Raw genomic sequence first — 27,350 nt, 5'->3', positions numbered from 1 at the left:
AGTTCCTGATTTCGTTTTTGTTCTCGGATTTTCGGACAGTTTCTGCTTCTTTCGCTCAATTTTGTGTTATGTGTCACGGGGGCCCTAAATCATTCACAAAACATTCTACAACCCAACACACCAAAACTCCATGGGATCATAGTAAAACAGGCTTGAACTGAGTGACTGTGTTCAGTGTCATATCTGTCTCCCCCTGTCTCTCAGTTTGGATGTATTTTTTGTGGTTTTGTTAAATGTGGCTTTTGTATGCTTGGCACTGTAGTTCATTTACTGTTTATACATCTCTCCCCTTGTCTCTTTCATGTGCATGTGTGGGGCTGCACCATCTTCTCCCTCTCTGTGCTCTCTTGCACTACTTGCAGTAGATTTTGTAATCAACACCGTTATATGTTTTTGTCGTTTGTCTTTATTGGTTCATACTGCCATGGTGTCATGCTATCAGTCCTTCATGGTTTTCATCTGTTGTCCTGATTTTTCCCTTTGCACTCTGTGTTTCCCCCAGTGTTCATTACTTCCATTCATCTTGAGCAGTCTCACATGCAACCATTTACCTGTTGTACATCACTGTTCCGTCCTTGAGGATGGAGATTCCTCAGTTTGAGGTGGGAAGAACCATGGCACCAGGTTCACCTGAAACAAAAAAAACACATCCCAGCTCTGTCTTCGTGGTATTCATCCATCTAGGCAATATGCAGTTAATGTTGCGTGTTGTTTTCATATCAATAGATATTGTGCTATGGTGCCTCTATCATGTCATATTGGTGTTTTGTGCATTATTTGAATAGTAGATGTCAGTAGACTCGCATGAGTTCTTAATCAGTCCTTGATGTATTCAAAACTTTGGTGAAACATTGGCTGGGAGGCTACTGTTAAGTTCACAGTGGACAGTGATGGTCTAGTGGTTAAGCGTCGGGCTTCAGACCAGAGGACCCCAGCCTGACCGGACCAATCACTAAGGGCCTTTAGGCAAGGTCCTTAATCCCAGAGTTGCCCCCGCTGTGTAGGGAGCGCTTTGCATGGCAGCAACCTGACTCGATGTGCAGTGTGTCTGTGTGAATGGGTGAATGTGAGGCATAATTGTAAAGTGCTTGAGCATCTGATACTGATGGAAATTCGCTATATAAATGCAGTCCATTTACGATTTACAGTGGATTCCTCACTACTCCGAGACTTCATCTCCACACCACTACACCTTGTTCTTTGTTATGTTTTTTCATTGATAGGAAATGTTCGTGCCAAATTCCATATTCTATGACATGCTGTGAAAGCTGATTATGAAGTCATGTTGTCCTCAGATATTACCATGAACAGTACAATACAATCACACGTCCTCACCATCATTACATTTTGATTTTACTTTCTCATTCCAGTGTATATTTCATTCTGTCTTGGGTAACAGAGTGGAATCACGTCTCTCCCAGTAAGTACTGCCTCTAAACTGTTAGCGCCCTGTCCCACTGGGGAGAGGATTAATTGCACATGAATTGAGTACACAAAGTACGGGCGTTCGTTGTCGTCTGCAACAAAAATGGCCAAAAATGACAAATGTCCCAATATGATTACGCATATATTAATAATAAATAGCGAATATACACTCACAAAAATATAAACGCAACACTTTTGTTTTGCTCCCATGTTGTATGAGATGAACACAAAGATCTAAAACTTTTTTCCACATACACAATATCACCATTTCCCTCAAATATTGTACACAAACCAGTCTAAATCTGTGATAGTGAGCACTTCTCCTTTGCTGAGATAATCCATCCCACCTCACAGGTGTGCCATATCAAGATGCTGATTAGACACCATGATTAGTGCACAGGTGTGCCTTAGACTGCCCACAATAAAAGGCCAATCTGAAAGGTGCAGTTTTGTTTTATTGGGGGGGGGATACCAGTCAGTATCTGGTGTGACCACCATTTGCCTCATGCAGTGCAACACATCTCCTTCCCATAGAGTTGATCAGGTTGTCAATTGTGGCCTGTGGAATGTTGGTCCACTCCTCTTCAATGGCTGTGCGAAGTTGCTGGATATTGGCAGGAACTGGTACACGCTGTCGTATATGCCGATCCAGAGCATCCCAAACATGCTCAATGGGTGACATGTCCGGTGAGTATGCCGGCCATGCAAGAACTGGGACATTTTCAGTTTCAAGAATTGTGTACAGATCCTTGCAACCTGTGCATTCAAAATGCCATCAATAAAATGCACCTGTGTTCTTCGGCCATAACGACGCCTGCCCATAACCATAACCCCCACCACCACCATGGGCCACTCGATCCCACAACCTGACATCAGAAACCGCTCACCCACACGACGCCACACACGCTGTCCTGCCATCTGCCCTGGACAGTGTGAACCGGGATTCATCCGTGAAGAGAACACCTCTCCAAAGTGCCAAAAGCCAGCGAATGTGAGCATTTGCCCACTCAAGTCGGTTACGACGACGAACTGGAGTCAGGTCGAGACCCCGATGAGGACGACGAGCTTCCCTGAGACGTTTCTGACAGTTTGTGCAGAAATTCTTTGGTTATGCAAACTGATTGTTTCAGCAGCTGTCTGAGTGCTGGTCTCAGACGATCTTGGAGGTGAACATGCTGGATGTGGAGGTCCTTGGGCTGGTGTGGTTACACGTGGTCTGCGGTTGTGAGGCTGGTTGGATGTACTGCCAAATTCTCTGAAACGCCTTTGGAGACAGCTTATGGTAGAGAAATGAACATTCAATACACGAGCAACAGCTCTGGTTGACATTCCTGCTGTCAGCATGCCAATTGCACGCTCCCTCAAATCTTGCGACATCTGTGGCATTGTGCTGTGTGATAAAACTGCACCTTTCAGAGTGGCCTTTTATTGTGGGCAGTCTAAGGCACACCTGTGCACTAATTATGGTGTCTAATCAGCATCTTGGTATGGCACACCTGTGAGGTGGGATGGATTATCTCAGCAAAGGAGAAGTGCTCACTATCACAGATTTAGACTGGTTTGTGAACAATATTTGAGGGAAAATGGTGATATTGTGTATATGGAAAAAGTTTTAGATCTTTGAGTTCATCTCATACAAAATGGGAGCAAAACCAAAAGTGTTGCGTTTATATTTTTGTTGAGTGTAGTTAAAGTTAATGGAATACTCAGCTCAATAGAGCTCTGACTCTTTGTCAGCCTGGCTACAGTGCTGAAAAGAAACCTGGGGTTGTTCTTATTTTCTTCAATTAGTGATGAGTAGAAAGATGTCCTAGCTTTATGGAGGGCTTTTTTTTATAGAGCAACAGCTCTTTTTCCAGGCTAAGTGAAGATCTTCTAAATTAGTGAGATGCCATTTCCTCTCCAACTTACGGGTTATCTGCTTTAAGCTACGTGTTTGTGAGTTATACCACGGAGTCAGGCACTTCTGATTTAAAGCTCTCTTTTTTAGATGAGCTACAGCATCCAAAGTTGTCTTCAATGAGGATGTAAAACTATTGACGAGATACTCTATCTCACTTACAGAGTTTAGGTAGCTACTCTGCACTGTGTTGGTATATTGCATTAGAGAAAATAAAGAAGGAATCATATCCTTAAACCTAGTTACAAGCGCTTTCTGAAAGACTTCTAGTGTAATGAAAACTTATTCCCCACTGCTGGGTAGTCCATCAGAGTAAATGTAAATGTTATTAAGAAATGATCAACAGAAGGGAGTTTTCAGGGAATACTGTTAAGTCTTCTATTTCCATACCATAAGTCAGAACAAGATCTAAGATATGATTAAGTGGTGGGTGGACTCATTTACTTTTTGAGCAAAAGCCAATAGAGTCTAATAATAGATTAAATGCAGTGTTGAGGCTGTCATTCTCAGCAGCTGTGTGGATGTTAAAATTGCCCACTATAATTATCTTATCTGAGCTAAGCACTAAGTCAGACAAAGGTCTGAAAATTCACAGAGAAACTCACAGCAACGACCAGGTAGACGATAGATAATAACAAATAAAACTGGTTTTGGGACTTCCAATTTGGATGGACAAGACTAAGAGTCAGCTTTCAAATGAATTAAAGCTCTGTCTGGGTTTTGATTAATTAATAAGCTGGAATGGAAGAGTGCTGCTAATCCTCCGCCCCGGCCCGTGCGACGAGCATTCTGACAGTTAGTGTGACTCGGGGGTGTTGACTCATTTAAACTAACATATTCATCCTGCTGTAACCAGGTTTCTGTAAGGCAGAATAAATCAATATGTTGATCAATTATTATATCATTTACCAACAGGGACTTAGAAGAGAGAGACCTAATGTTTAATAGACCACATTTAACTGTTTTAGTCTGTGGTGCAGTTGAAGGTGCTATATTATTTTTTCTTTTGAATTTTTATGCTTAATAGATTTTTGCTAGTTATTGGTAGTCTGGGAGCAGGCATCGTCTCTACGGGGATGGGGTAATGAGGGGATGGCAGGAGGAGAGAAGCTGCAGAGAGGTGTGTAAGACTACAACTCTGCTTCCTGGTCCCAACCCTGGATAGTCACGGTTTGGAGGATTTAAGAAAATTGGCCAGATTTCTAGAAATGAGAGCTGCTCCATCCAAAGTGGGATGGATGCCGTCTCTCCTAACAAGACCAGGTTTTCCCCAGAAGCTTTGCCAATTATCTATGAAGCCCACCTCATTTTTTGGACACCACTCAGACAGACAGCAACTCAAGGAGAACAGGGCGGCTAAACATGTCACTCCCGGTCTGATTGGGGAGGGGCCCAGAGAAACTACAGAGTCCGACATTGTTTTTGCAAAGTTACACACCGATTTAATGTTAATTTTAGTGACCTCCGATTGGCGTAACCGGGTGTCATTACTGCCGACGTGAATTACAATCTTACCAAATTTACGCTTAGCCTTAGCCAGCAGTTTCAATTCCTTCAATGTCGCCTGCTCTGGCCCCCGGAAGACAATTGACTATGGTTGCTGATGTCGCTAACTTCACATTTCGCAAAACAGAGTCGCCAATACCAGAGTTTGATCCTCGCGGGTGTGTCGTCGAGTGGGGAAAAACGGTTAGAGATGTGAACGGGTTGGCGGTGTACACGGGGCTTCTGTTTAGGGCTACGCTTCCTCCTCACAGTCACCCGTCAGCCTGCTTTCCCGGCTGCTCGGGATCTGCCAGGGGGGGAACTAACGGCGGCTAAGCTACCTTGGTCCACACCGACTACAGGGCCCTGGCTAGCTGTAGAATTTTCCACGGTGCGGAGCCGAGTCTCCAATTCGCCCAGCCTGGCCTCCAAAGCTACGAATAAGCTACACTTATTACAAGTACCGTTACTGCTAAAGGAGGCCGAGGAATAACTAAACAGTTCACACCCAGAGCAGAAAAGTGCGGGAGAGACAGGAGAAGCCGCCATGCTAAATCGGCTAAGAGCTAGTAGCTACGCTAAGCTAGCGGATTCCTAAAACACGCAAAGTGAATAATGTGTAAATAATTTAGAGGTGATTCAGCAGAAGGAGTGCTTTAGTTAAGGCACGTAAAGATTACACTGGGAAATAAATCGTAATCTAGATAACTAGATCAATCTAACTGTGCAGATTAAACAGCTAACAGATACAGAAAAACACCGCTGTGCTCCGGAACAGGAAGTGATACAATACCGCAGTGAGAGCCAACCACCAGAGTAGGGCTAGTACATCATAAATGTAGATCAGTGGCTGGGCGGTTGAGTCCGTCCATTTCAGCCAGCTTGTGTAAGCAGTAATGTAAAACCAAGAAATGCTGTCAGCTTGAACATCTCCACCGTAAAGGGCATATAGAGTGACAAACTATTTTGTGGTGAACTGTGATGCACCACATCAATAACACAAAAAAAACAACTTTTTTGAGTCTCTGTACTATCTCATAGATGTCCTGTATCTCCCATGTGCTTGATATGGCACTCGCCTTCACATGAGCTAAGGGCCCTGTCCCACTGGCGTTTAGGAGGATTGCGTATGGATTGTGCACCAGAATTGGCTCATATTCGCTTAACATCCGCATATGCGTGAAACATGCTTGTATGAGTCAGCCGACACCCGCACACGTCCGCAGTTATCTGCAGAGGCATGTTTTTCCATTGCCAGGATTTTGAGCTGCACAAAATTTTGGCTGTGGATGACATCCGCCTTACATACTCCATACATACTCATTCATACACAATACATACTCACTCTATGCGCTGTATATCTGCCATTAACCGCTGATATCCGCAATTGATGGGGATTTGCTGCTTGGCAGCGGCCTGGGACAGTGTGTAAACAGATAATGACTTCATGACTTTCTTTGCTAACAAAAATTTTAACTATTAGAGAAAAAATTACTCATAACCATCCAAAGAGACGTATCGTTATCTTTGGCTGCTTTCAGTGATGCCGGTATTGGTTAGACTCTTTCTCTCCGATTGTTCTGTCTGAGTTATTTTCATTAGTTACTTCATCCAAACCATCAACATGTTTATTAGACCCCATTCCTACCAGGCTGCTCAAGGAAGCCCTACCATTATTTAATGCTTCGATCTTAAATATGATCAATCTATTAGTTGGCTATGTACCACAGGCTTTTAAAGGTGGCAGTAATTAAACCATTACTTAAAAAGCATCACTTGACCCCAGCTATCTTAGCTAATTATAGGCCAATCTCCAACCTTCCTTTTCTCTCAAAAATTCTTGAAAGGGTAGTTGTAAAACAGCTACTGATCATCTGCAGAGGAATGGTCTATTTGAAGAGGTTTCAGTCAGGTTTTAGAATTCATCATAGTACAGAAACAGCATTAGTGAAGGTTACAAATGATCTTCTTATGGCCTCGGACAGTGGACTCATCTCTGTGCTTGTTCTGTTAGACCTCAGTGCTGCTTTTGATACTGTTGACCATAAAATTTTATTACAGAGATTAGAGCATGCCATAGGTATTAAAGGCACTGCGCTGCGGTGGTTTTGAATCATATTTGTCTAATAGATTACAATTTGTTCATGTAAATGGGGAATCTTCTTCACAGACTAAAGTTAATTATGGATCCACAAGGTTCTGTGCTAGGACCAATTTTATTCACTTTATACATGCTTCCCTTAGGCAGTATTATTAGACGGTAGTGCTTAAATTTTCATTGTTACGCAGATGATACCCAGCTTTATCTATCCATGAAGCCAGAGGACACACACCAATTAGCTAAACTGCAGGATTGTCTTACAGACATAAGACATGGATGACCTCTAATTTCCTGCTTTTAAACTCAGATAAACTGAAGTTATTGTACTTGGCCCCACAAATCTTAGAAACATGGTGTCTAACCAGATCCTTACTCTGGATGGCATTACCCTGACCTCTAGTAATACTGTGAGAAATCTTGGAGTCATTTTTGATCAGGATATGTCATTCAAAGCGCATATTAAACAAATATGTTTTGCATTTACGCAATATCTCTAAAATCAGAAAGGTCTTGTCTCAGAGTGATGCTGAAAAACTAATTCATGCATTTATTTCCTCTAGGCTGGACTATTGTAATTCATTATTATCAGGTTGTCCTAAAAGTTCCCTAAAAAGCCTTCAGTTAATTCAAAATGCTGCAGCTAGAGTACGACGGGGACTAGAAGGGAGAGAGCATATCTCACCCATATTGGCTTCTCTTCATTGGCTTCCTGTTAATTCTAGAATAGAATTTAAAATTCTTCTTCTTACTTATAAGGTTTTGAAATAATCAGGTCCCATCTTATCTTAGGGACCTCGTAGTACCATATCACCCCAATAGAGCGCTTCGCTCTCAGACTGCGGGCTTACTTGTAGTTCCTAGGGTTTGTAAGAGTAGAATGGAGGCAGAGCCTTCAGCTTTCAGGCTCCTCTCCTGTGGAACCAGCTCCCAATTCAGATCAGGGAGACAGACACCCTCTCTTCTTTTAAGATTAGGCTTAACGTTTTACATAATTATTGTATGGCCTTGCCTTACAATATAAAGCGCCTTGGGGCAACTGTTTGTTGTGATTTGGTGCTATATAAAAATTGATTGATTGATTGATTGACTCTGTTACCAGCTCAGGAGATTTACACTTATGTGATTCAGAAAAATGAATGGAGTCTCTCCCTCTTTTCTAGAGAGGTTTTCTATGTGTTAGAGACGATTGAACAAGTGTTAATATCAAACTGTGCGAATGATCAGAACTCATGTTAAATTAAGTGGTGTGAGGAGAAACTAAAAAGCTCACAACAAGGTGACTGGTGGTGTATTCCTCATACAGCTACCTTTGCAGGCGCTGATCATCTGCAGCACCATCTCTGCAGCCCCTCGGTTGTGTAGCCGGGACTGCTGGTACAGAAGCCTCTGTTTCTCCATCTCTTTTTCCTGTGGAGAGGAGGAGGGGCACAGCTGTAACCCTGCAAAACACAGCTGCACGTCCCCCGCACTCACGCGCACGAACACACACACACACACAAACACCTGCAGTAGGTCCTACTCATAACTGTTTACGACGTTCATCCAGAAAATTATTCACCTCCAACTTGTATACCCTGAAACTTTACAACCTGAAATCACAAAACTGGGATATGGAAAATGCCCCCCCTACCAAAAAAAAAAAAGATCCTTACATTACTCTTGATTTCTGCTTCATTCCAAATACTTTGAACCCAAGACATTTTATGTTTTGTGTGGCGTTTAACCCGGCATAAGAATTTTGTGGTCCTCTGACTCACTATTTTGTTTTAGTGCATTTTATCTTATTTTATTTTCATATTGATTGTAACTGTTTTACTATATGTGGCATTTTTAATTGTATTTTCTTTTTTTCTTTTTCTTCTTCTAATTAGTGTTATTTGGTTTTCTGTGCAGCACTTTGGAGATTTGTGTTGGTAAAATGTGCTATATAAATAAAGGTGGATTGGATTGGATTGGATCAACTTAATTTAATTTGTTAATATTCAGGCCTCCAACACATCCCAAAGAAAGTTGGAATACTCAAGCTTTACCACTTTGTAATGTTACCATCTGTTGTCTTGAAGGCATTATATGTTGCTCTAAAATCTCCATGTAGTCTACATTCTTCATTAATGCTGTCATCACAGAAGTGTAATTTACCTTTGCCTGGCTTTTGGACTGTCTGAATGGTCCTTTTTGTCCTTGATCCAGAGCACATGGCAGCATTTATTCCAAAAATGATCTGGAGTACTGATCCATCTAACCACAACGCACGTTTCCACTTTGTGATGGTCCAACCCTGATGCATCTGAGCTCAGAGTGTCAACACCACTTCTGGACAAGGCTAACATAAGCTTTCTTTTTTGTACAGTAAAGTTTTAAGTGGTATTTGTGAATGTAACTTTGCATTATAGTGCTTGACAAAAGTTTCAAAAAGTAATCCCTTGCTCATGTGTTATATCATCTATTGATGAATGACTGTCCTTGATGCAGTGCTGTCTGAGGGATCGGAGATCAAGAGCATTCATCTTAGGCTTGCACTATTGCCTTTTATGCCCTGAAATTCTCCTGTATTACTTGAATCATGTAAGATATTATGCACTGTAGAGGGATGCAGCTCATCTGCTCTGTGTCAGCCTGATCTCATCAGATCTCAGAAGCAAAGCAGCATGAGACCTGGTTTGTACTTGGATGGGAGACCTCTTCAGAACACCAGCGACTGTGTGTTTCTCCAGGTAAAACTGGAGTTGCGTCAGGAAGGTCATCCGGAATAAAACTTGTGCCAAATACCAATATGGATCTGGCTGTATCCGCAGTGGCGACCCCGAACAACAACAACAACAACAAAAACGGGAGCAGGTAAAAGGACAACAGCAACAACATGCACTTTAGAAAGGGAAATATGCAAATCCCTTCCAAGCTTTCTTTGAGTAACATTGTTTTTAAAAAAATCTATTTCTTATGCATGCATTTGGACAAATTGGAAATCCTCTGTCTATCTTTGCTCCTCTAAAATTTTCACCTTTCGAGTTCTTTTGTACCAAATCATGATTACAATCACCAGGTGACATCACCCAATTGAAATCACACTATTACTTGTTCTTATTTCATTACTAGCCCTGAACTGCCCCCTCCCAATGTTTTCTTTTTTGGGGGGGGGGGGGGGGGGTTGCAGGTCTCAAATGTGGGAAAATATTAACAAATGAAATGAAGTTGACCACACTAAACATGAAATTTCTTGGGTTCATGCTGTCTGAACTTAAATAGAAGTCCAAGTAAATGTAAGACTCTCCGCAGGTTTTTACATTTACGTTTCCATGTCATCCCAACTTTTTATCATTTGGGGTTGAAAAATGTGACTTCTGGTATTTGATCTCATTTGGCATTTTATCTTTATACACAATATGCAAAACAAAAAGCACAGTCAGAATTTTAAATTACTTTGTAATAATACTAATACTACTACTACTACTGCAATAATAATAATAATAATAATAATGCATTCATTGATTATTTACTGCCACTTATCTAGGTCCAGGCCACGGTGCCAGCAGACCAAAAACTCCGACATTTCTCTATCCTCAGTCAAATCATGTAACTCTCCCTGGAGGACCCTAATGTATTCCCAAGCCAGCTGAGAAACATAATCCCTCCAGCATGTCCTGGATCTTCCCCAGGGCCTCCTACCACTCCGATGTGCCTAGAAGACCTGCCCAGGGAGACAACAAGGGGACATTCGCACCAAGTGGCCAAACCACCTCAGCTGGCTCCTTTCAATGCAAGGAAGCAGTAGCTGTACTGTGAAACTCTCCTGAATAGTCAAGCTTCTCACCCTGTCTCCAAGTGTAAGTCCAGATACCTGACAGAGGAATCTCTGTCAATCTGCCACTTGTAACACATTTTTGTTCTTTTAGCCACTACCCAAAGCTCATGACCATAGGCTTGCCTGTTGGCTAAACGCTTTTTTCTCCATAGTGTGTTGGTGGGCCGCTGAAGAGGAGGTACTGCTGGCCCACCACCACCAGTGGGCGCCCTGCCTGGAGTGCGGGCTCCAGGCACCAGGGGCGCCGCCGCCTCACAGGAGCAGCCAAGGTGACAGCTGTCACCCATCACCTGAGACAGCTGACAACAATCATCAGTGGGGTATATCAGCAGGACATCTCCACCTCATTGCCGAGATATCGTTTCTACCTGAAAGGTAACGTATCAAAGCTGACGGAGTGTATCCTTTGGATTAGTGCTTAGATTGTGGATTACTGTTCCAACGAGAGGTGGAGGTAACTTCCCTGCTGTTCGGAGTCTTGGGTGCAAACGCGCCCCCATCTAACTGTTCTTTGTTCCTCGCCGGCAGTACCAGGTCCGACACGCGGAGGCAGTGGCCACCTGGGAGTTCGGGACTTGGCAGCTCCAGTATTCCCGGGGTCCTGTGGCGGAGGAAGCCGTGTGGTTCCGGTCTTACCTTGGAGAGGCGTCTCCTATCTTCGAGCCTGCCCAACGACACTTTTGTGAATTGACTGTTGTCCATTTCCATGATTGGTTGTATTCGTTGTGCACGTTCACAACAGTAAAGCCTTGTTATTTGACTTTCTCCATTGTCCGTTCATTTGCGCCCCTGTTGGTGGGTCCGTGTACTGACACTTTCCCAACATAGTGGTCCGGTTGAGCGTCCACAGGATCTCAGAGGCAGCCCCACTCCTTCCGTCAATCTCTCGTTACATCTAACGTCCATTCATGAACAAGACCCGGAGATTCTTAAACTCCTCCTCTTGGGTCAATAACTTTCCTGACTCAGAGGGGCTAAGACACCCTTTTCTGACAGAGGACCATGATCTCAGCTATGGATGTGCTGATCCTCATCCCAGTCAATTCACACTTGGAATAAACCTGCCCAGTGCATATCAGAGGCCACGTCTGATGAAACCAACAGAACTACATCATCTGCAAAAAGCAAAGCTAGGCTTACAGCCATCAGGCTCAGTCGGACTCAATGAAGAACCTATGGTGTTACCTTCATGTGGGCTCACCACCCACAAAGAGAGAATAACAGGTTTGGTGTGTTTTATGGGTAGTGGACGGGGCATAAGCCAACCAAACTGACACTGAGTTCTACTACTACTACTACTACTACCACTACTACTAATAATAATAATAAATAAATAAATAAACTTCAGAGCTCAACACATTCTCTTCCTTTGGAAAATAATGATATTAGTAATGCAAAATCATTTTCATGTTCCAGTCACAGTAACCATTCAATTTTTCCAGAGCATTGCACACAGTTCACACATGTGCAAAGGGAAGCATCACCAGCCTTCTGACACACATGTGGCATGCGACTCAATGCTAAACCATCCTGTTCTACATGTGATAGTGATGTTTGACAGTTACATAAACCATAACGCATGTTTTTTGTTTGTTTGTTTTTAAATCAATAAATTTGAATTAAAAGTAATAATAGAGTCAGGTCCATACACATTCAGACAGTAAAACATTGTTTTTTTAATGATTATTTGTTGCTTTTGTACCCCACAACAATGGACTTGAGATGAAATCATTTATGCTAGAAATAAAATTGAGGAAATGTTAATAACCTGTCATATTTTAAATGCAATTACCGTGCATCTGGAAAGTATTCACAGCACTTCATTTTTCTACATTTTATGTTACAACCTTATTCCGAATAGATGAAATTCATTTCTTTCCTCAAAATTATACACACAACACCCCATAATGACAATGTGATTTTTTTTCCTTTTAGAGATTTTTGCAAATTATTAAAATTTAAAAAACTAAGAAAATCACACCTACATGTGTATTCACAGCGTTTGCCACATAGCTTAAAATTGAGCTCAGGTACATCCTGTTTCCACTGATGAGCCTGAGATGTTTCTACAACTTAATTAGAGTCTACCTGTGGTAAATTCGGTTGATTGGACATGTTTGGAAGTCACACACCTTGTTACATATAAGGTCCCACAGTTGACAGTGCATGTCAGAGCACAAAACAAGCATGAAGTCCAAGGAATTGTCTGTAGACCTCTGAGACAGGATTGTCTCGAGGCACAAATCTCGGAAGAGTACAGAAACATTGCTGCTGCTTTGAAGTCCAATAAGCACAGTGGACTCCATCAACCGTAAATGGAAGATGTTTGGATCCACCAGGACTCTTCCAAGAGCTGGTCGCCCATCTAAACTGAGCAACTGGGGAGAAGGGCTTGTCAGGGAGTTGACCAGAAACCTGATGGTCCCTTTTCAGAGCTCCAGCATTCTTCTGTGGAGAGAGGAGAACCTTCCAGAAGGACAACCATCTTTGCAGCAATCCTCCAATCAGGTCTCTAAGGTAGAGTGGCCAACAGAAGCCATTCCTTGGTAAAAGGCACATAGTAGCCCACCTGGAGTTTGCCGAAACGCACCTGAAGGATTCTCAGACCATGAGAAACAAAATTCTCTGGTCTGATGAGACAAAGATTGAATTCTTTGGTTTGAATGCCAGGTGTCATGTTTGGAGGAAACCAGGCACCATCCCTACAGTGAAGCATGGTGATGGCAGCATCATGCTGTGTGGCTGTTTTTTCAGCGGCGGGAACCAGGAGACTAGTCAAGATCGAGAAGAAATATGAATGCAACAATGTGTAGAGACATCCTGGATGAAAACCTGCTCCAGAGCACACGCCAGGATATCAAAGGAGTGGCTTCAGGACAACTCTGTGAATGTCCTTGAGTGGCCCAGCCAGAGCCCAGACCTGAATCCAATTGAACATCTCTGGAGAGATCTAAAAATGGCTGTGCACCGACGCTCCCCATCCAACCTGAATGGAGTTTGAGAGGTGCTGCATAAGGAATGAGTGCCAAGCTTGCGGCATTATATTCCAGAAGATTTGGTGCTGTAATTGCTACCAAAGTTACATCAACTAACTATTGAGCAAAGGCCATGAATACTTATGTAGTTTGATTTCTTACAGTAGGTGTTTCTTTTTTAAGTTTTAATAAATTTGCAAAAATTTAAAAAAATCATGGTGTCATTATGGGTGTTGTGAGTAGAATTTTGAGGGGGAAAATGAATTTATTCCATTTGAATAAGGCTCTAACATAAAATGTGGGAAAAAAATGATATTTATTTATTATTAAATAAATAAACACTGTGAATACTGTATGGATCCACTGCACCTGTTCATCAAAATAGCAAACAATAATTCCCAAAAATTCCTTCCCCAACTTTGCCAAATTCCATGTCTTAATTGATTCACAGTTCAGGATTTCACCCACAGTATCTCATATTGTGGGTGTACAATATTGAAATATCTCCCATTGGGTCGCTGAAGTAATTCTACTATAATTTCTTGTGTGCACATCTGCAACTCTAATGCATTAATTATTTTCCATGCAATAAAGTTTTTTCATTCATTTATTCAAAAATGACAAAAATATCATAAAATTAATTATTTAACTGTAGCTTTTAATGAATATACAAATGTTGGATGCATAAGTGGGTTTATGTGAAATATACTGTCTAATCCAAAAGTACTGGATCAATAAGGATCATTCCTTTGTTTTGAATGAAGATGTTCATGTTTGAGATCATAAAATGAGCATGAACATACGTCAGAGTATCTGCTTTTAGTTGCTGCCATTTACATCTCAATGTGTTCAACATATAGAAAATACCAGCTTTTGGATTCTACCTACAAATTGCATTAAATGGACAACATGCATTTTGTGTTGGAAAGGCACAATCCTCCTGCACTCTGTTAATAAATCACCATGCAGGTGTATATACACTATGTGTACTCCTCCTTAAACAATTTATTGTACTACAAGGTACTTGTACTATGTTCTACTAGGCAAGATTTACTCTTTAAAAATTATACTATGCAGCAGCAGCAGCAGCACACAACCACCGCACTGGTAAAAGGTGTTCCACCCACAGCAAAATGCACAAAGCTCATTCAAAGCACACAGGAGTCTATTTATACCCCACATCCACACCACCCCACCCCGCCCTCAAGCCTGACTGTGTTTATATACACTAACGGAAAGTGTTTCTCTTCCATAAAAGTCGCTGCTTTCCTTTATGTGTGTGTGTGTGTGTGTGCATGTGTCTGTGTGTTTACAGTATTCTGTGATGACTGCAATGAGGGTATGCACACAGGCACACGGCACCCTCATTGTACATGTGTGCATATGCATGAGTGTGTTTTGGGCCGTGTGTGTCAGGCTGACTGTGCAAGCTTTTACTGTAGTCCGTGGTGAGCACAGAGAGGGAGGCTCGTTAACACTGTCCAATTAAGAGTAAAGACAAACAAATTAAGAAATCAATTAGCTATTGTTAGATATCAAGCTGCAGTTATTAGATGTGCTGTGTCGGTGATAACAGCCCGATTAGTAGGTGAGTGCAGTTGGAAACAGGTGGTCCGACTCTGGGACACAGGCACAAGAGAGCTGGTTCTACTGTTAGCAACGTGCTGCAGGATTTGGTTCGACTAAGAGTTTCTAATATACAGCTGCTCATTGAAGTCTTTGCAGGCAGCATTACACTTCTAAACACAAAGCATGAAGAGGAATGCAAAAAAATATGTGAAATTAATGTTTCATAAAAAGAAGAAAGCTGCTCTTGTGGATTCAGAACTTGAATGTAATGCTGTCGTCAATAATACGTTATTGATCTCTGCGGCTACAACATCACAGTGTCCAAACCTGCTTTTTGAGGAAAAACGAAATCAATGAGATTTATTTTGTGGCCATTCATAAATTATAAATCCTTTCCAGGCAGAAAACATTTCTTCAATAAGTCAGTGGATTTATCAAGAAACTGGTCAATAAACACTGAGTTTATGAAGTCACTTCGTGTCCTGGTCTAATACCACAGAGTTTGGGTCCAGGAGCAAGTACTGGGTGACACATCACTGCATCCACCAAACTATGGAACCACCTTGTGTCCTAGATGGCAACCCACACCACCAAACAACCAGTCCATCCCCACCTCTGGAAAGTGATCATCTATTTGCTGTACGAGGTCTGTTAGAAAAGTATCCGACCTTTTTTTTTTTTTGCAAAACCTGATGGATTTTAATCACGTGTGCTTGCATGAGACCTTGAACCTTTGTGCGCATGCGTGAATTTTTTCACGCCTGTCGACTGCGCCATTTGCTAGTAAGCAGCCTTTGTGTGAGGACGTGGTCGTGCTCTCGGCGGATTTTCATTGCAAGGAAAATGGCGGAACGACTGGACCAGCGCTACTGCATCAAATTTTGCCAGAAAACTGGGTGACAGCCAGGTGGAAACCATTTGGAAGATTCAGACGGCTTTCGGTGGCTTTTCAGTCGTGTGACTATCCGAGAAATTGTGGAAGAGGTACGCATCATTTTTTGGAGTCCAGCATGTCCTGTGAGACTTCAACATGGAGGTGCTTTTGCTCCGCCGTCAGCAGCTTCGGCACAAATTTCGCCGCCACTCTTTTCATGGCAAAATCTTCTGTCACAGTGGAATGTGCCAAAAAAGTGCTGATGTCCACCTCTTTCGCAATTTCTCGGATAATCACACGACGGACCCACATCACCACAGCGTTCACTTTGGAAATGATCTGGTCATTTCAGCATGTTGATGGCCGACCGGAGCGCGGCACGCTCTCCACCGTTGTGCAGACGTCTTTAAACCGGTTGTACCGCTCCTTAATCTGTGATGCCCATAGGATCGTCACCGAAAGCCGTCTGAACCTTCCAAATGGTTTCCACCTGTCGCCTAGTTTCTGGCAAAATGTGATGCAGTAGCACTGCTCCAGTCATTCCGTCATTTTCCTTGCAATAAAATCCACCGAGAGCACAACACACGTCCTCACACAAATGCTGCTTGCCAGGAACTGACGCAATTGACGGGCGTGAAAAAATCACGCATGTGCACGAAGGTTCAAGGTTGGCTCATGCAAGCACATGTGATTCAAATCCATCAGGTTTGTGAAAAAATAAAAAGGTCGGTACTTTTCTAACAGACCTCGTGTAAAGGTGAAACATGGTAATCCCATTGGCCTTTACTGTCGCCACGGTATGTGCATGCCTGTCCAACCATGTGTCCCTCCCGACAGCAAGTGGAATGTTTCGTGGTTCCCCATTCCGTTTTTTGTTGCGGTGTCTGCTTCTTTCGCCCAACTTCGTTTTATGTGTGAAGGGATGCTAAGTCAGGATTTTCACCTCTGCAGTGCAAGTGGTACTCCACATTTGAGCCTCTGAAAGCAGTTGTTTGTATGATACCAAATTATTGTAGTAGTACGCAAGGATATTTCAGCAGACCTAGACAAGATATCCAGATGTCATCTTTGTTCACTGATTAGTATTGAAGTCAGGGACGCAAAAGACTTTAACCTTGATCATATTGAAAAAGCATCACTATTAACAAAGGCTCTGTCCTGTGACCTCATGACTGATGAGCTCTTCCCAGGCCTCTCTCAATTTCAAAAGTTGAGGACCCAAATAGGCAGCTCTGTGTAGAGTTGGACTTTCAACATGTAATGGATGCTCTTATTGCAGCATGTGCAAATCTGAGTCTGGGTTTGTGACTGAACTGGATCAAGACATAAGATCCAGGGTTCAATGACGTCCTGGACTCAGTCATCAGCAGTGTATCTGAGGGTGGAGAAAGAGAACAAAGGACCACGTCTTTAGGGTCCTGGTGCTTCCTGTCTTCCTTTATGGTTGTTACGCCTGCACATTGGGAGGATCCTTGGGTATCGCTGGAATGACGTTATGTGAAATGAGTGGTTACTGAGGGAGACTTGAATGAGGAGAATCACTTGCATCATGAAGGAAGTCAACTACAGATTTTAACCATGTGTCATGTTTCACTTGGCAGATGGACAGTTACTTTTGAGAGATGGAGATGGACAACTTGTCTGCTTGGGTGCTTTCCATCCAGGACTTGGGGTGGTTCTGTGGTGTGATGAATGCGGCAAATGCTTCATATGCTTCCTACACTTTAATTTTCTCTCTGATTAAGCATCATGTTCATAGTAAGTGGGTATGCCACATGTGCACTTGGGCCATATGCTTTAGACGGTACAGCCCATAATGTCTATGTGGTTCTGTTATTTAGTGCCCCCCAATTAAAAGATGTATTATCACTTTTAAACATCCTGTAGGTTGCATATTGCTGAGGTTTGGATATATGAGTAATGGGATCAATAACCTGTTTTATTAAGTCAGGCTACAACTGTTTGACAATAGCACATATTTTACTCCAACATAAATCTTTTTAGAGATATCACAAATCGTCTAAATGGCATTTCATGGTTTCAGAAATCGGTTGACTTCAATCAATGAAGCATGATTTCTAGACATGTGCCATTTTCAGGAAAACGATGACGCCAAGATTTTAGCCATTTATTTTGTGACCCACTGCTCTTGAGATGTGAGCAAGCTGAATATCATCACATGGCACCAAGCTTAAATGAAATGAAGCTACACGTTGAACTCATCAATGTAACAATTTTTCAGTCGGCTAGGAGATTCAATCCCCAGGAACTGTCGACGGTCAGGCTTGGAAACTGTGATTATGAAGTCAACACAGCTAGCACAGACTCACTGGCTCGTTTTGATCATTTTGTTGTCTTTAGCTGTACCATCTCTCTGCACTCAGAATCATGCATTTTAGGAGGGGAACACAAATTGAGTCCACAACACTGATCAGACTGGTGGGCAGAGTCCAGCAAAGGCATGCACAGGTCAGTCCACCATTGCAGGAAATAGACAGATGGAAGACAGAAAGACAGGAGAGAAAAAGAGGAAACTGGCATCATGGGTAGGGTGGGAGGTGGGGGGTGTGCTGGGTGTGTCAGTGTGGTGTGGTCACTCAGTGCTTGGGGAGTTGCTTCTCCGCTGATCCCCTGTCTCCCCTCCCCTGGTCCCCCCATACCATCTCTGTCTGTCGCACCTCAAAGGATGGTTCCTCCCCCTCCTGTTCTCCCCCTTCGTCCTCCTCACCAATGTGGCAGCTCTGGAACGAGAGGAACATCAGTAACTGTGTGGAAAACTACATGAAAATGCAACTAATACAAAGTTGAGTGAATTGAGGACAACTCTGAAAAATACTTTTACATTTTGTGAATGTTCATAGGTTTAACATAATTTTTAACCCCAAAATAGGTAAATATTAAAAAATATGAATTTGAGTCACCAGTTCCATGTGTTATCACGTTACAAAAAGAGCATTTCTGTTTTAGAAGTGTTTCTCGCTTGCTTTTACTAATAATGACAAAATGTTAGATTTACACAGAAGCGTAGCAGTGCACCATGTTGGATTAGCAGCCAGAGAGAGACCAGGCAGTGCCATCAATTTTCAATTCAATTTATTTCCTTTATATAGCGCCAAATCACAACAGAGTTGCCTCAAGGTGCTTCACACAGGTAAGGTCTAACCTTACCAACCTCCAGAGCAACAGTGGTAAGGAAAAACTACAAACATAAATTACAGAATAATTCACAGAACAATTCACGGACAAATATACAAGAATTGCTGTGGTGCACAGGCAGGAGGGTCGCCAACACAAATACAACTCCCATCTCTGGATGGAGCTGCACCTTAAACAGAGAAAAAACAGAATCAGGCATCAGAAAGACAAAAAATACGTATATTTGCCAGCATTAACAACAAGAAAAACAGAAGAAATACTAAGGTGATCGCCGGCCGCTAGCCCTAAGCTTCACTAAAAGACCCGAATTTAGGTGAGTTGAGGCCGCAGCCCACTTCAATTACTAATAACATGAATTAAAAGAGTAAAAAACGTAAAACAAAACTGTACCAGTATGCTAGCCATATGAAAGGGAAAATAAGTGCGTCCTAAGTCTGGACTTGAAAGTCTCCACAGAATCTGATTGTTTTATTGACGCAGGGAGATCATTCCACAGAACAGGGGCACGATAAGAGAAAGCTCTGTGACCCGCAGACTTCTTATTCACCTTAGAGACACAAAGTAGTCCTGCACCTGAGAACGTAAAGCCCGGGCTGGTACGTAAGGTTAATTAGGTCAGCTAGGTAGGGAGTGCCAGTCCATGAATAATTTTATAGGTTAGTAGCAGAACCTTAAAATCTGATCTCACTGGGACAGGAAGCCAGTGAAGAGACGCCAAAATGGGTGTAGTGGTCAAACTTTCTACTTCGTGTCAAAAGTCTGGCTGCAGCATTTCTGAACCAATTGGAGAGCCCTAATGCTAGACTGCGGTAAACCAAGAAAATAGAACATTGCAGTAGTCCAATCTAGAAGAGATGAACACATGGATCAGGGTCTCAGATCAGCCATAGACAGGATGGGACGAATCTTCGCTATATTTCACAGGTGGAAGAAAGCAGTCCTAGTAATATTTCTAATATGGAGACCAAAAGGACAACGAAGGATCAAAAATTACCCCAAGGTTCCTCACTTTGTCAGTGTGATGTATGACACACAAGCCTAGGGAGTGCTAACTGGTCAAATTGATGCCGATGTCTCACTGGACCAAGAACCATCATTCAGTCTTTTCAGAGTTTAAAGTAGGAAGTTTCTAGACATCCAACTTCTCACTGATGCAAGGCAAGTTTACTAGTAGTTATCGGCATATAAACTGAGTATCTTCTGCATAGCAGTGAAAGGTTAATCCCAAAACGCCGCAATATGTGCCCAAGGGTGCTATATAAAGGAGAAAAGCAGGGGTCCATCACATTGCCTCTCTATTTATTGGCTGTCACAATGTCATTCCCAAAATCCCACCCCATGCCCACCCCCCAAAAAAGCAGATAATAGGAAACATAATGTGACCTTTTGACCTTTTAAAATAGGTCAAGGTTAGCCATCTTTGAACTTGTCCAAGGTCTGAGTCCCATGAATGTTTCCCTTTGAATCTGAAGACTCTGACAGTAATCGGACTGGACTCACGCTGAGCACAGACAGATGGACACACCTTTTTCTGTATTATCACTCTCTAATTTGGGATTCTTGTACATTGTTACAGTGTAATTTTTATTACTGACATTCATTGTTTTATTAGTGGAGTTTACTTTGTTCAGTGCTTTGATTCTTGTGAAAGTTCAATCTAAATCATTACTGTAATTGTTTTAATAACAGACGTGATTTTTGCTTGAGGCCTAAATATGCCCATTAGGTATTGCAAAGGCCTTGTGTCCATCCGTCTCTGTCTGTGCTCAGTATGTCCAGTCCTATTACTGCATAGTCTTAAATTCAGATGGAAACATTCTTGGGACAGAGATCTTGGACAAGTTCTGAGTTGGCTAACCCTGACCTATGTTAAGAGGTTAAAATGTCACATTCTGTTTCATTCTGTTCCTTTTTTTTTTGAGTGGCAGGGCTGACAGCCAATCAGAGTAGAGTGGCACCATGATGTCAGTGGCAAGTCTCTGTAAATCCGCTTCATTTATGTGTGAAAAGGAGTTTGTGGTTTAAATGTTGTTATTGTGGTTCATGTTACTTTAATAGTGTTGTTAGTGTTATTGACTTACTGTGTTTTTTGTAGTTCAATTGGTTTCATCAGTTTAATTAAGTGCAGTGCAGTTGATGTCATCTGCCACATCTCTGTGAGTGTGTAAAAAAAAAGAGAAAAGAAGCACCTGCTTGTGGCAGAATGCAGAAAAGACAAAAAGCTCTGGCTTCCGCACAGCTCGCCACAGTATGTTAAACGAGAAGTGGCATCTGTCATGAATGTATGCATTTGTATAACTTTGATCACTGACAAACTGGGAGAGCTGACATTTGCTGTTTGGTATGTTTACCTTATCACATGTCTGTTTGTATCACGCCCTGTATCATGTCCCAATGTATCTGTATCAGCCCAAGTCCAAAGTATGAGGCTGATACATATTAAAAGCATGTGTGCATGATTTTATTTAGTAAGTCCAATGTAAGTACATATTATAATTGTAAATACGTTAAAAATATGGATGACACAAAAACTGAAAACACTTACTTCCATTATGGTTCATTTAAAAATCAAATGGCAAACAGAAATAAAAATAAATAAAGTGGCCTCTGTGTGCGTGTGTATAGCTTAAATCACACAAAAAATGGGGAGAGCTGACATTTGCCGTTTGGTATGCTTATGTATTTTTGGTCAAGGATGAATGCTGTAAAAATGGAAAGTTGATCGGATAAATATTTTTGGAAAAATTAACAATTTTAACTAACCAATAAACAATGGATGCTGTGCTGCAATTCACCATGGGAGTTCGGGGTTTTGAGGTTTTAAATGTTGTTATTTTGGTTTATGTTAGTTTAACAGTGTTATTACCTCTGCCGAGGAGGTTATGTTTGTTTGTCTGTCTGTCAGCAGGGTAACTCAAAAGGTTTTGAACAGATTCTGATTAAATTTTGTGGAGTGGTTAGAAATGTCAAGAGGAACAAGTGATTAAATTTTAGTGGTGATCCAGATCACGATCCGGATCCCGATGCTAACGCGTTAGCATCTCTATGGCATTTTCAATGTTAAAAGTTAGCATTAAGCAGTTGCAGCTGTCATCACATTCGGGTGCATTTGTTTTCAAATTGTAATATTTCTTAAATTTATTTTTGTTTATATATGAATAATCTAATGATTATTATATACAATTTTAGAGAAAGAGACAAAAAGAAATAGATCACTGTGCCAAGGAGGGAATCTCTTAGGGTCAGTGACCCTATGGCCTTATTTAGAGAAGTGTTTCATAAATGTTAAAAAAATTCTATATTTGCAGTTTAGTTGAATAATAAATTGAATTTTGTCTCTTATTTGTTTTTGTCTATAAGCACATGCAATATCAATATCAGTGCTCAGATGACAGTAGCTTCTGGGAAAAGTGCAAGTTGCAATAAACTGTGATGCCAAGCACTAAGGATACATGCTATCCAGTCACAGCAGATGAAACTTTTTTTACTACTGAGCAAACATCATTGGTAGACTTTTTTAGGTTCAATGATTCCACGGCGTGTAGATGTTATGGTGTCAGTGACCCCATGGCCTTGGCGGAGGTTTGCACTCTCAAAGGATTCAAAGGATTCAAGGATTCAAAAGAATTTTATTGTCATATGCACAAAGAAATATGTTCCCTGCACAATGAAATGTGTCTACTGCATTTAACCCATCCTAATTGCCAGTAGGAGCAGAAGTCGCCATTAGGAGTCCGGGGACCAGCTCCAGATGTACATCTCTGCCTTGGTCAACAGCAGGGCTGAGCGAACGACACACAACACACAACACACATAGGCCGGCCCGGTACATAAACACATATTAAAAAAGCACACACGAGGGAAAAAGGAGAAAAAAAACCCTCATAGCCGCTGCGTTACAGCAGCAATGAGGAAAAAAAACCCCATCAGCACAGAAAAACAATATCACACAGACAACAAAGACGCAGGACGACAACCGAGATTTGAGGGTCCAGTTATCAGAACACTCCGGAGGTAGCCTATTTGGCGCCGTCAACGGCCTTGTCCGACAATCCTGGAGGGGAGGAGCTCAGCCCTGAGCAGTCCACTGTCCACAGTCAACGTCAGAGCTGGAGAAGCTGAGGGGAGGGGGATGACCAGGGAGCGAGGCTTAAGTGTTGATCTTCTTGAGGAGGTTTTTTATCACAGCGGCTTGGAGTGCAGCTGTGTTTTGGGGAGGCCAAATGAATATCCAGATTAGCAGACGTCTGAAAGATTCCACAGTTCTGAGAACAGAGTGGCTCTCAATGCATCTGAATGTAGAATGTGGTCTTTACAGACAGTCAAAGTCGGTTTCCAGAGCTGCAATCCTGCCCGAGATGTTTTCCAGCGTGCGGTTAACACCCGCCGACTGCGCAGCCACTGCCTTCCCAATCGAATCAATCATGTACGGCAGTCTGGACGGACAATCAAAGCTGCCTCCACTTTCTTGATTTTCCGGTAAACCAGCGCCATGCCCGCTCCACACAGCAGAAAGCCGGTCACCACCAAGCCAAATATATACACATCTTTGACGTCCTCCACAGAAAGCATGTAAAGGCACATGACCTGCATCTCCTCCATGAGTCCATCATGTAACCCATCACATGCGTCCCGCAGGACAGTCGGGTCCTTGCCCCCGAATGTCTTGTAGAAAAATAGTGTCAATTGCATTCAAAGACCACTTTAACAGATCCATTTTTGTCGTTTTCCAGAAGAGCAAAGCTGCAGCCTCACAGACAACACACCACAGAAGCAGGAAAGATAAGGAGGGGGGAGAACAGAAAAGTGCGTCCGTCTCAGCCGAGTGCAAGCTGGCCAATCTGGAAGTTGGAGTGCTTCTCTGAGTGCTCTAGTTGATTTATTGTGTTTTAATGCCTTTGTAAAATTAAATCATGTGCTTACCAGCAGCTGTGCGTGTGTGCGTATTGTTAACTACTTTCTGGACTCACGCCATCCCAGCAGGGGGCAGTAAGTCATCAGAAGTTTATTTTTATTGCCAACATGCGAACATGCTCAATTCCAAGGCACATACAGTAGGCACGAGTGGCTGACTGAATTTAATTTTGCGCTACATCATGTTACCACCCACTGTCATGTGCGCATATATTCTTGGTAATACCCCCTTCCCACATAACACGATTGAAGCCGACTGGCGCACGAAGGAGGAATTGCATGCCACTCGTGAAAAATTGGAGCTGCCTTAAACGTCTCGTACACCTGTCGCCCCAATCATTTGCGCACACAAGTGGCCGAAAGAGAGTGAGTGCCCTGCAAGTGTCCATTCAACCCCCCTCTCAGCAAGTGTCGGCCAAATTCCAGGTGCCTCACACACGAACATCCAACACCACTCACTGGACACTTAGAAAAGGCGGGGCTGTTCGCGCTTTCAGCACGAGAGTAGAGAGCAGCTGACCACATTCGAGCTGTTTGTGAAAACTGTCTAAGTGCAACATGAGTATGGCGTAACCTAGCAACACATGAGTGTGTCGTCGTCAGGGTGGGTTCCTGCAACCTGCAGCTGTTCAGATATCTGTGTTCGCAGGTCACAGCCGGAGAATAGCTGTAGTGGCTTGTAGAATATGACCTCACATAACTTTACCGTGAGGCACAGACGTCAGCTTGCTGTCCTCACTTGGAAATAACTTAAAACATATCGCTTCAGCTGACCACCACGTCAGCGCACTGCAACGCTGGTGAATATCGTCCCAGCAGAAAATTACCTCAAGGGATGCCCCTGAAAGGTGCATGTATCTGCGGGATTTCCCCACATTGTAATAAGTAAAACACAGATCACATTTGCAATGCAGTCACCAGCGGATCAGTGTGCGCTGGACATGCCATGCCGGCTGATACAGGAGCTGGCTCTTCATGAGATGAGAGCCTGGATGATGTCTTCATGAGATGAGTGCATCAGGTAATTCATGTAAAAAACATAAATGGAAGAACTGATATCCACATCATTTCATTACTTCCTGGTGCACGTCTACGTGGAGGCTAACTCTGCTCTTTATAACAGGAATTAAGTATTATAAATTGTGCTGTTTTTTAAATATTTGGCTCCCCTGCTGTGTGCGTGTGCTGTGTTTCCACATGCTCGCACTGTGTTCTGTGCGCACAAACACAACCATTGCACAAAACCGTCGCTGCGGTATCGTGCACCCTTGTCCGACCGTGTGTGCCTCCCGATAGCAGGTGGAATGTTTCGCAGTTCCTGATTTCGTTTTTGTTCTCGGATTTTCGGACAGTTTCTGCTTCTTTCGCTCAATTTTGTGTTATGTGTCACGGGGGCCCTAAATCATTCACAAAACATTCTACAACCCAACACACCAAAACTCCATGGGATCATAGTAAAACAGGCTTGAACTGAGTGACTGTGTTCAGTGTCATATCTGTCTCCCCCTGTCTCTCAGTTTGGATGTATTTTTTTGTGGTTTTGTTAAATTGTGGCTTTTGTATGCTTTGGCACTGTAGTTCATTTAACTGTTTTACATCTCTCCCCTTGTCTCTTTCATGTGCATGTGTGGGGCTGCACCATCTTCTCCCTCTCTGTGCTCTCTTGCACTACTTGCAGTAGATTTTGTAATCACACACCTGTTATATGTTTTGTCGTTTGTCTTTATTGGTTCATCTGCCATGTGTCATGCTATCAGTCCTTCATGGTTTTCATCTGTTGTCCTGATTTTCCCTTTGACACTCTGTGTTTCCCCCAGTGTTCATTACTTCCATTCATCTTGAGCAGTCTCACATGCACCATTTACCTGTTGTACATCACTGTTCCCTCCATTGAGGATGGAGATTCCCAGTTTGAGTGTGGAAGAAACCATGGCACCAGGTTCACCTGAAACAAAAAAAAACACATCCCAGCTCTGTCTTCGTGGTATTCATCCATCTATGCAATAATGACATTAATGTTGCTTTGTTGTTCATATCAATCGTAATTGTGCTATGTGGCCTCTATCATGTCATATTGGTGTGTTGTGCATTATTTGAATAGTAGATGTCAGTAGACTCTCATGAGTTCTTAAATCAGGCTTGATGTATTCAAAACTTTGGTGAAACAGTTGGCTGGGAGGCTACTTTAAGTGTCACAGTGGACAGGTGATGGTCTAGTGGTTAAGCGTCGGGCTTCAGACCAGAGGACCCCAGCCTGACCGGACAATCACTAAGGGCCTTTAGGCAAGGTCCTTAATCCCAGAGTTGCCCCCGCTGTGTAGGGAGCGCTTTGCATGGCAGCAACCTGACATCGATGTGCAAGTGTGTCTGTGTGAATGGGTGAATGTGAGGCATAATTGTAAAGTGCTTTGAGCATCTGATACTGATGGAAATTCGCTATATAAATGCAGTCCATTTACGATTTACAGTGGATTCCTCACTACTCCGAGACTTCATCTCCACACCACTACACCTTGTTCTTTGTTATGTTTTTTCATTGATAGGAAATGTTCGTGCCAAATTCCATATTCTATGACATGCTGTGAAAGCTGATTATGAAGTCATGTTGTCCTCAGATATTACCATGAACAGTACAATACAATCACACGTCCTCACCATCATTACATTTTGATTTTACTTTCTCATTCCAGTGTATATTTCATTCTGTCTTTGGTAACAGAGTGGGAATCACGTCTCTCCCAGTAAGTACTGCCTCTAACTGTTAGCGCCCTGTCCCACTGGGGAGAGGATTAATTGCACATGAATTGAGTACACAAAGTACGGGCGTTCGTTGTCGTCTGCAACAAAAAATGGCCAAAAATGACAAATGTCCCAATATGAATTACGCATATATTAATAATAAATAGCGAATATACACTCAACAAAATATAAACGCAACACTTTTGTTTGCTCCCATTTTGTATGAGATGAACACAAGATCTAAAACTTTTTCCACATACACATATCACCATTTCCCTCAAATACTTGTACACAAACCAGTCTAAATCTGTGATAGTGAGCACTTCTCCTTTGCTGAGATAATCCATCCCACCTCACAGGTGTGCCATATCAAGATGCTGATTAGACACCATGATTAGTGCACAGGTGTG

The 27,350-nt window shown here is 42.5% G+C and overlaps 1 protein-coding gene and 1 long non-coding RNA gene across 2 annotated transcripts in view; both read right to left on the bottom strand.

The window, feature by feature from the left end:
* Positions 1-27,350, bottom strand: part of ryr1b (ryanodine receptor 1b (skeletal)) — a 468,306-nt gene that overhangs the window by 108,762 nt on the left and 332,194 nt on the right. Inside the window, 1 exon segment of the mRNA XM_034168593.1 lies at positions 26,067-26,146. Within this exon segment, the coding sequence (XP_034024484.1) occupies positions 26,067-26,146 (80 nt within the window).
* On the bottom strand, positions 611-18,880 carry LOC117508763. The gene is made up of 3 exons (XR_004560191.1): positions 18,810-18,880; positions 8,219-8,318; positions 611-630 (listed from the first exon to the last, which is right to left on the bottom strand). It is a non-coding gene; the product is annotated as an uncharacterized LOC117508763 (long non-coding RNA).

This window comes from Thalassophryne amazonica, chromosome 4, assembly GCF_902500255.1.
Source record: "Thalassophryne amazonica chromosome 4, fThaAma1.1, whole genome shotgun sequence".
Lineage (NCBI taxonomy): Eukaryota > Metazoa > Chordata > Actinopteri > Batrachoidiformes > Batrachoididae > Thalassophryne > Thalassophryne amazonica.
The sequence above is the reverse complement of the archived record's forward strand: the minus strand, read 5'-3'. Positions and strand labels throughout refer to the sequence as shown.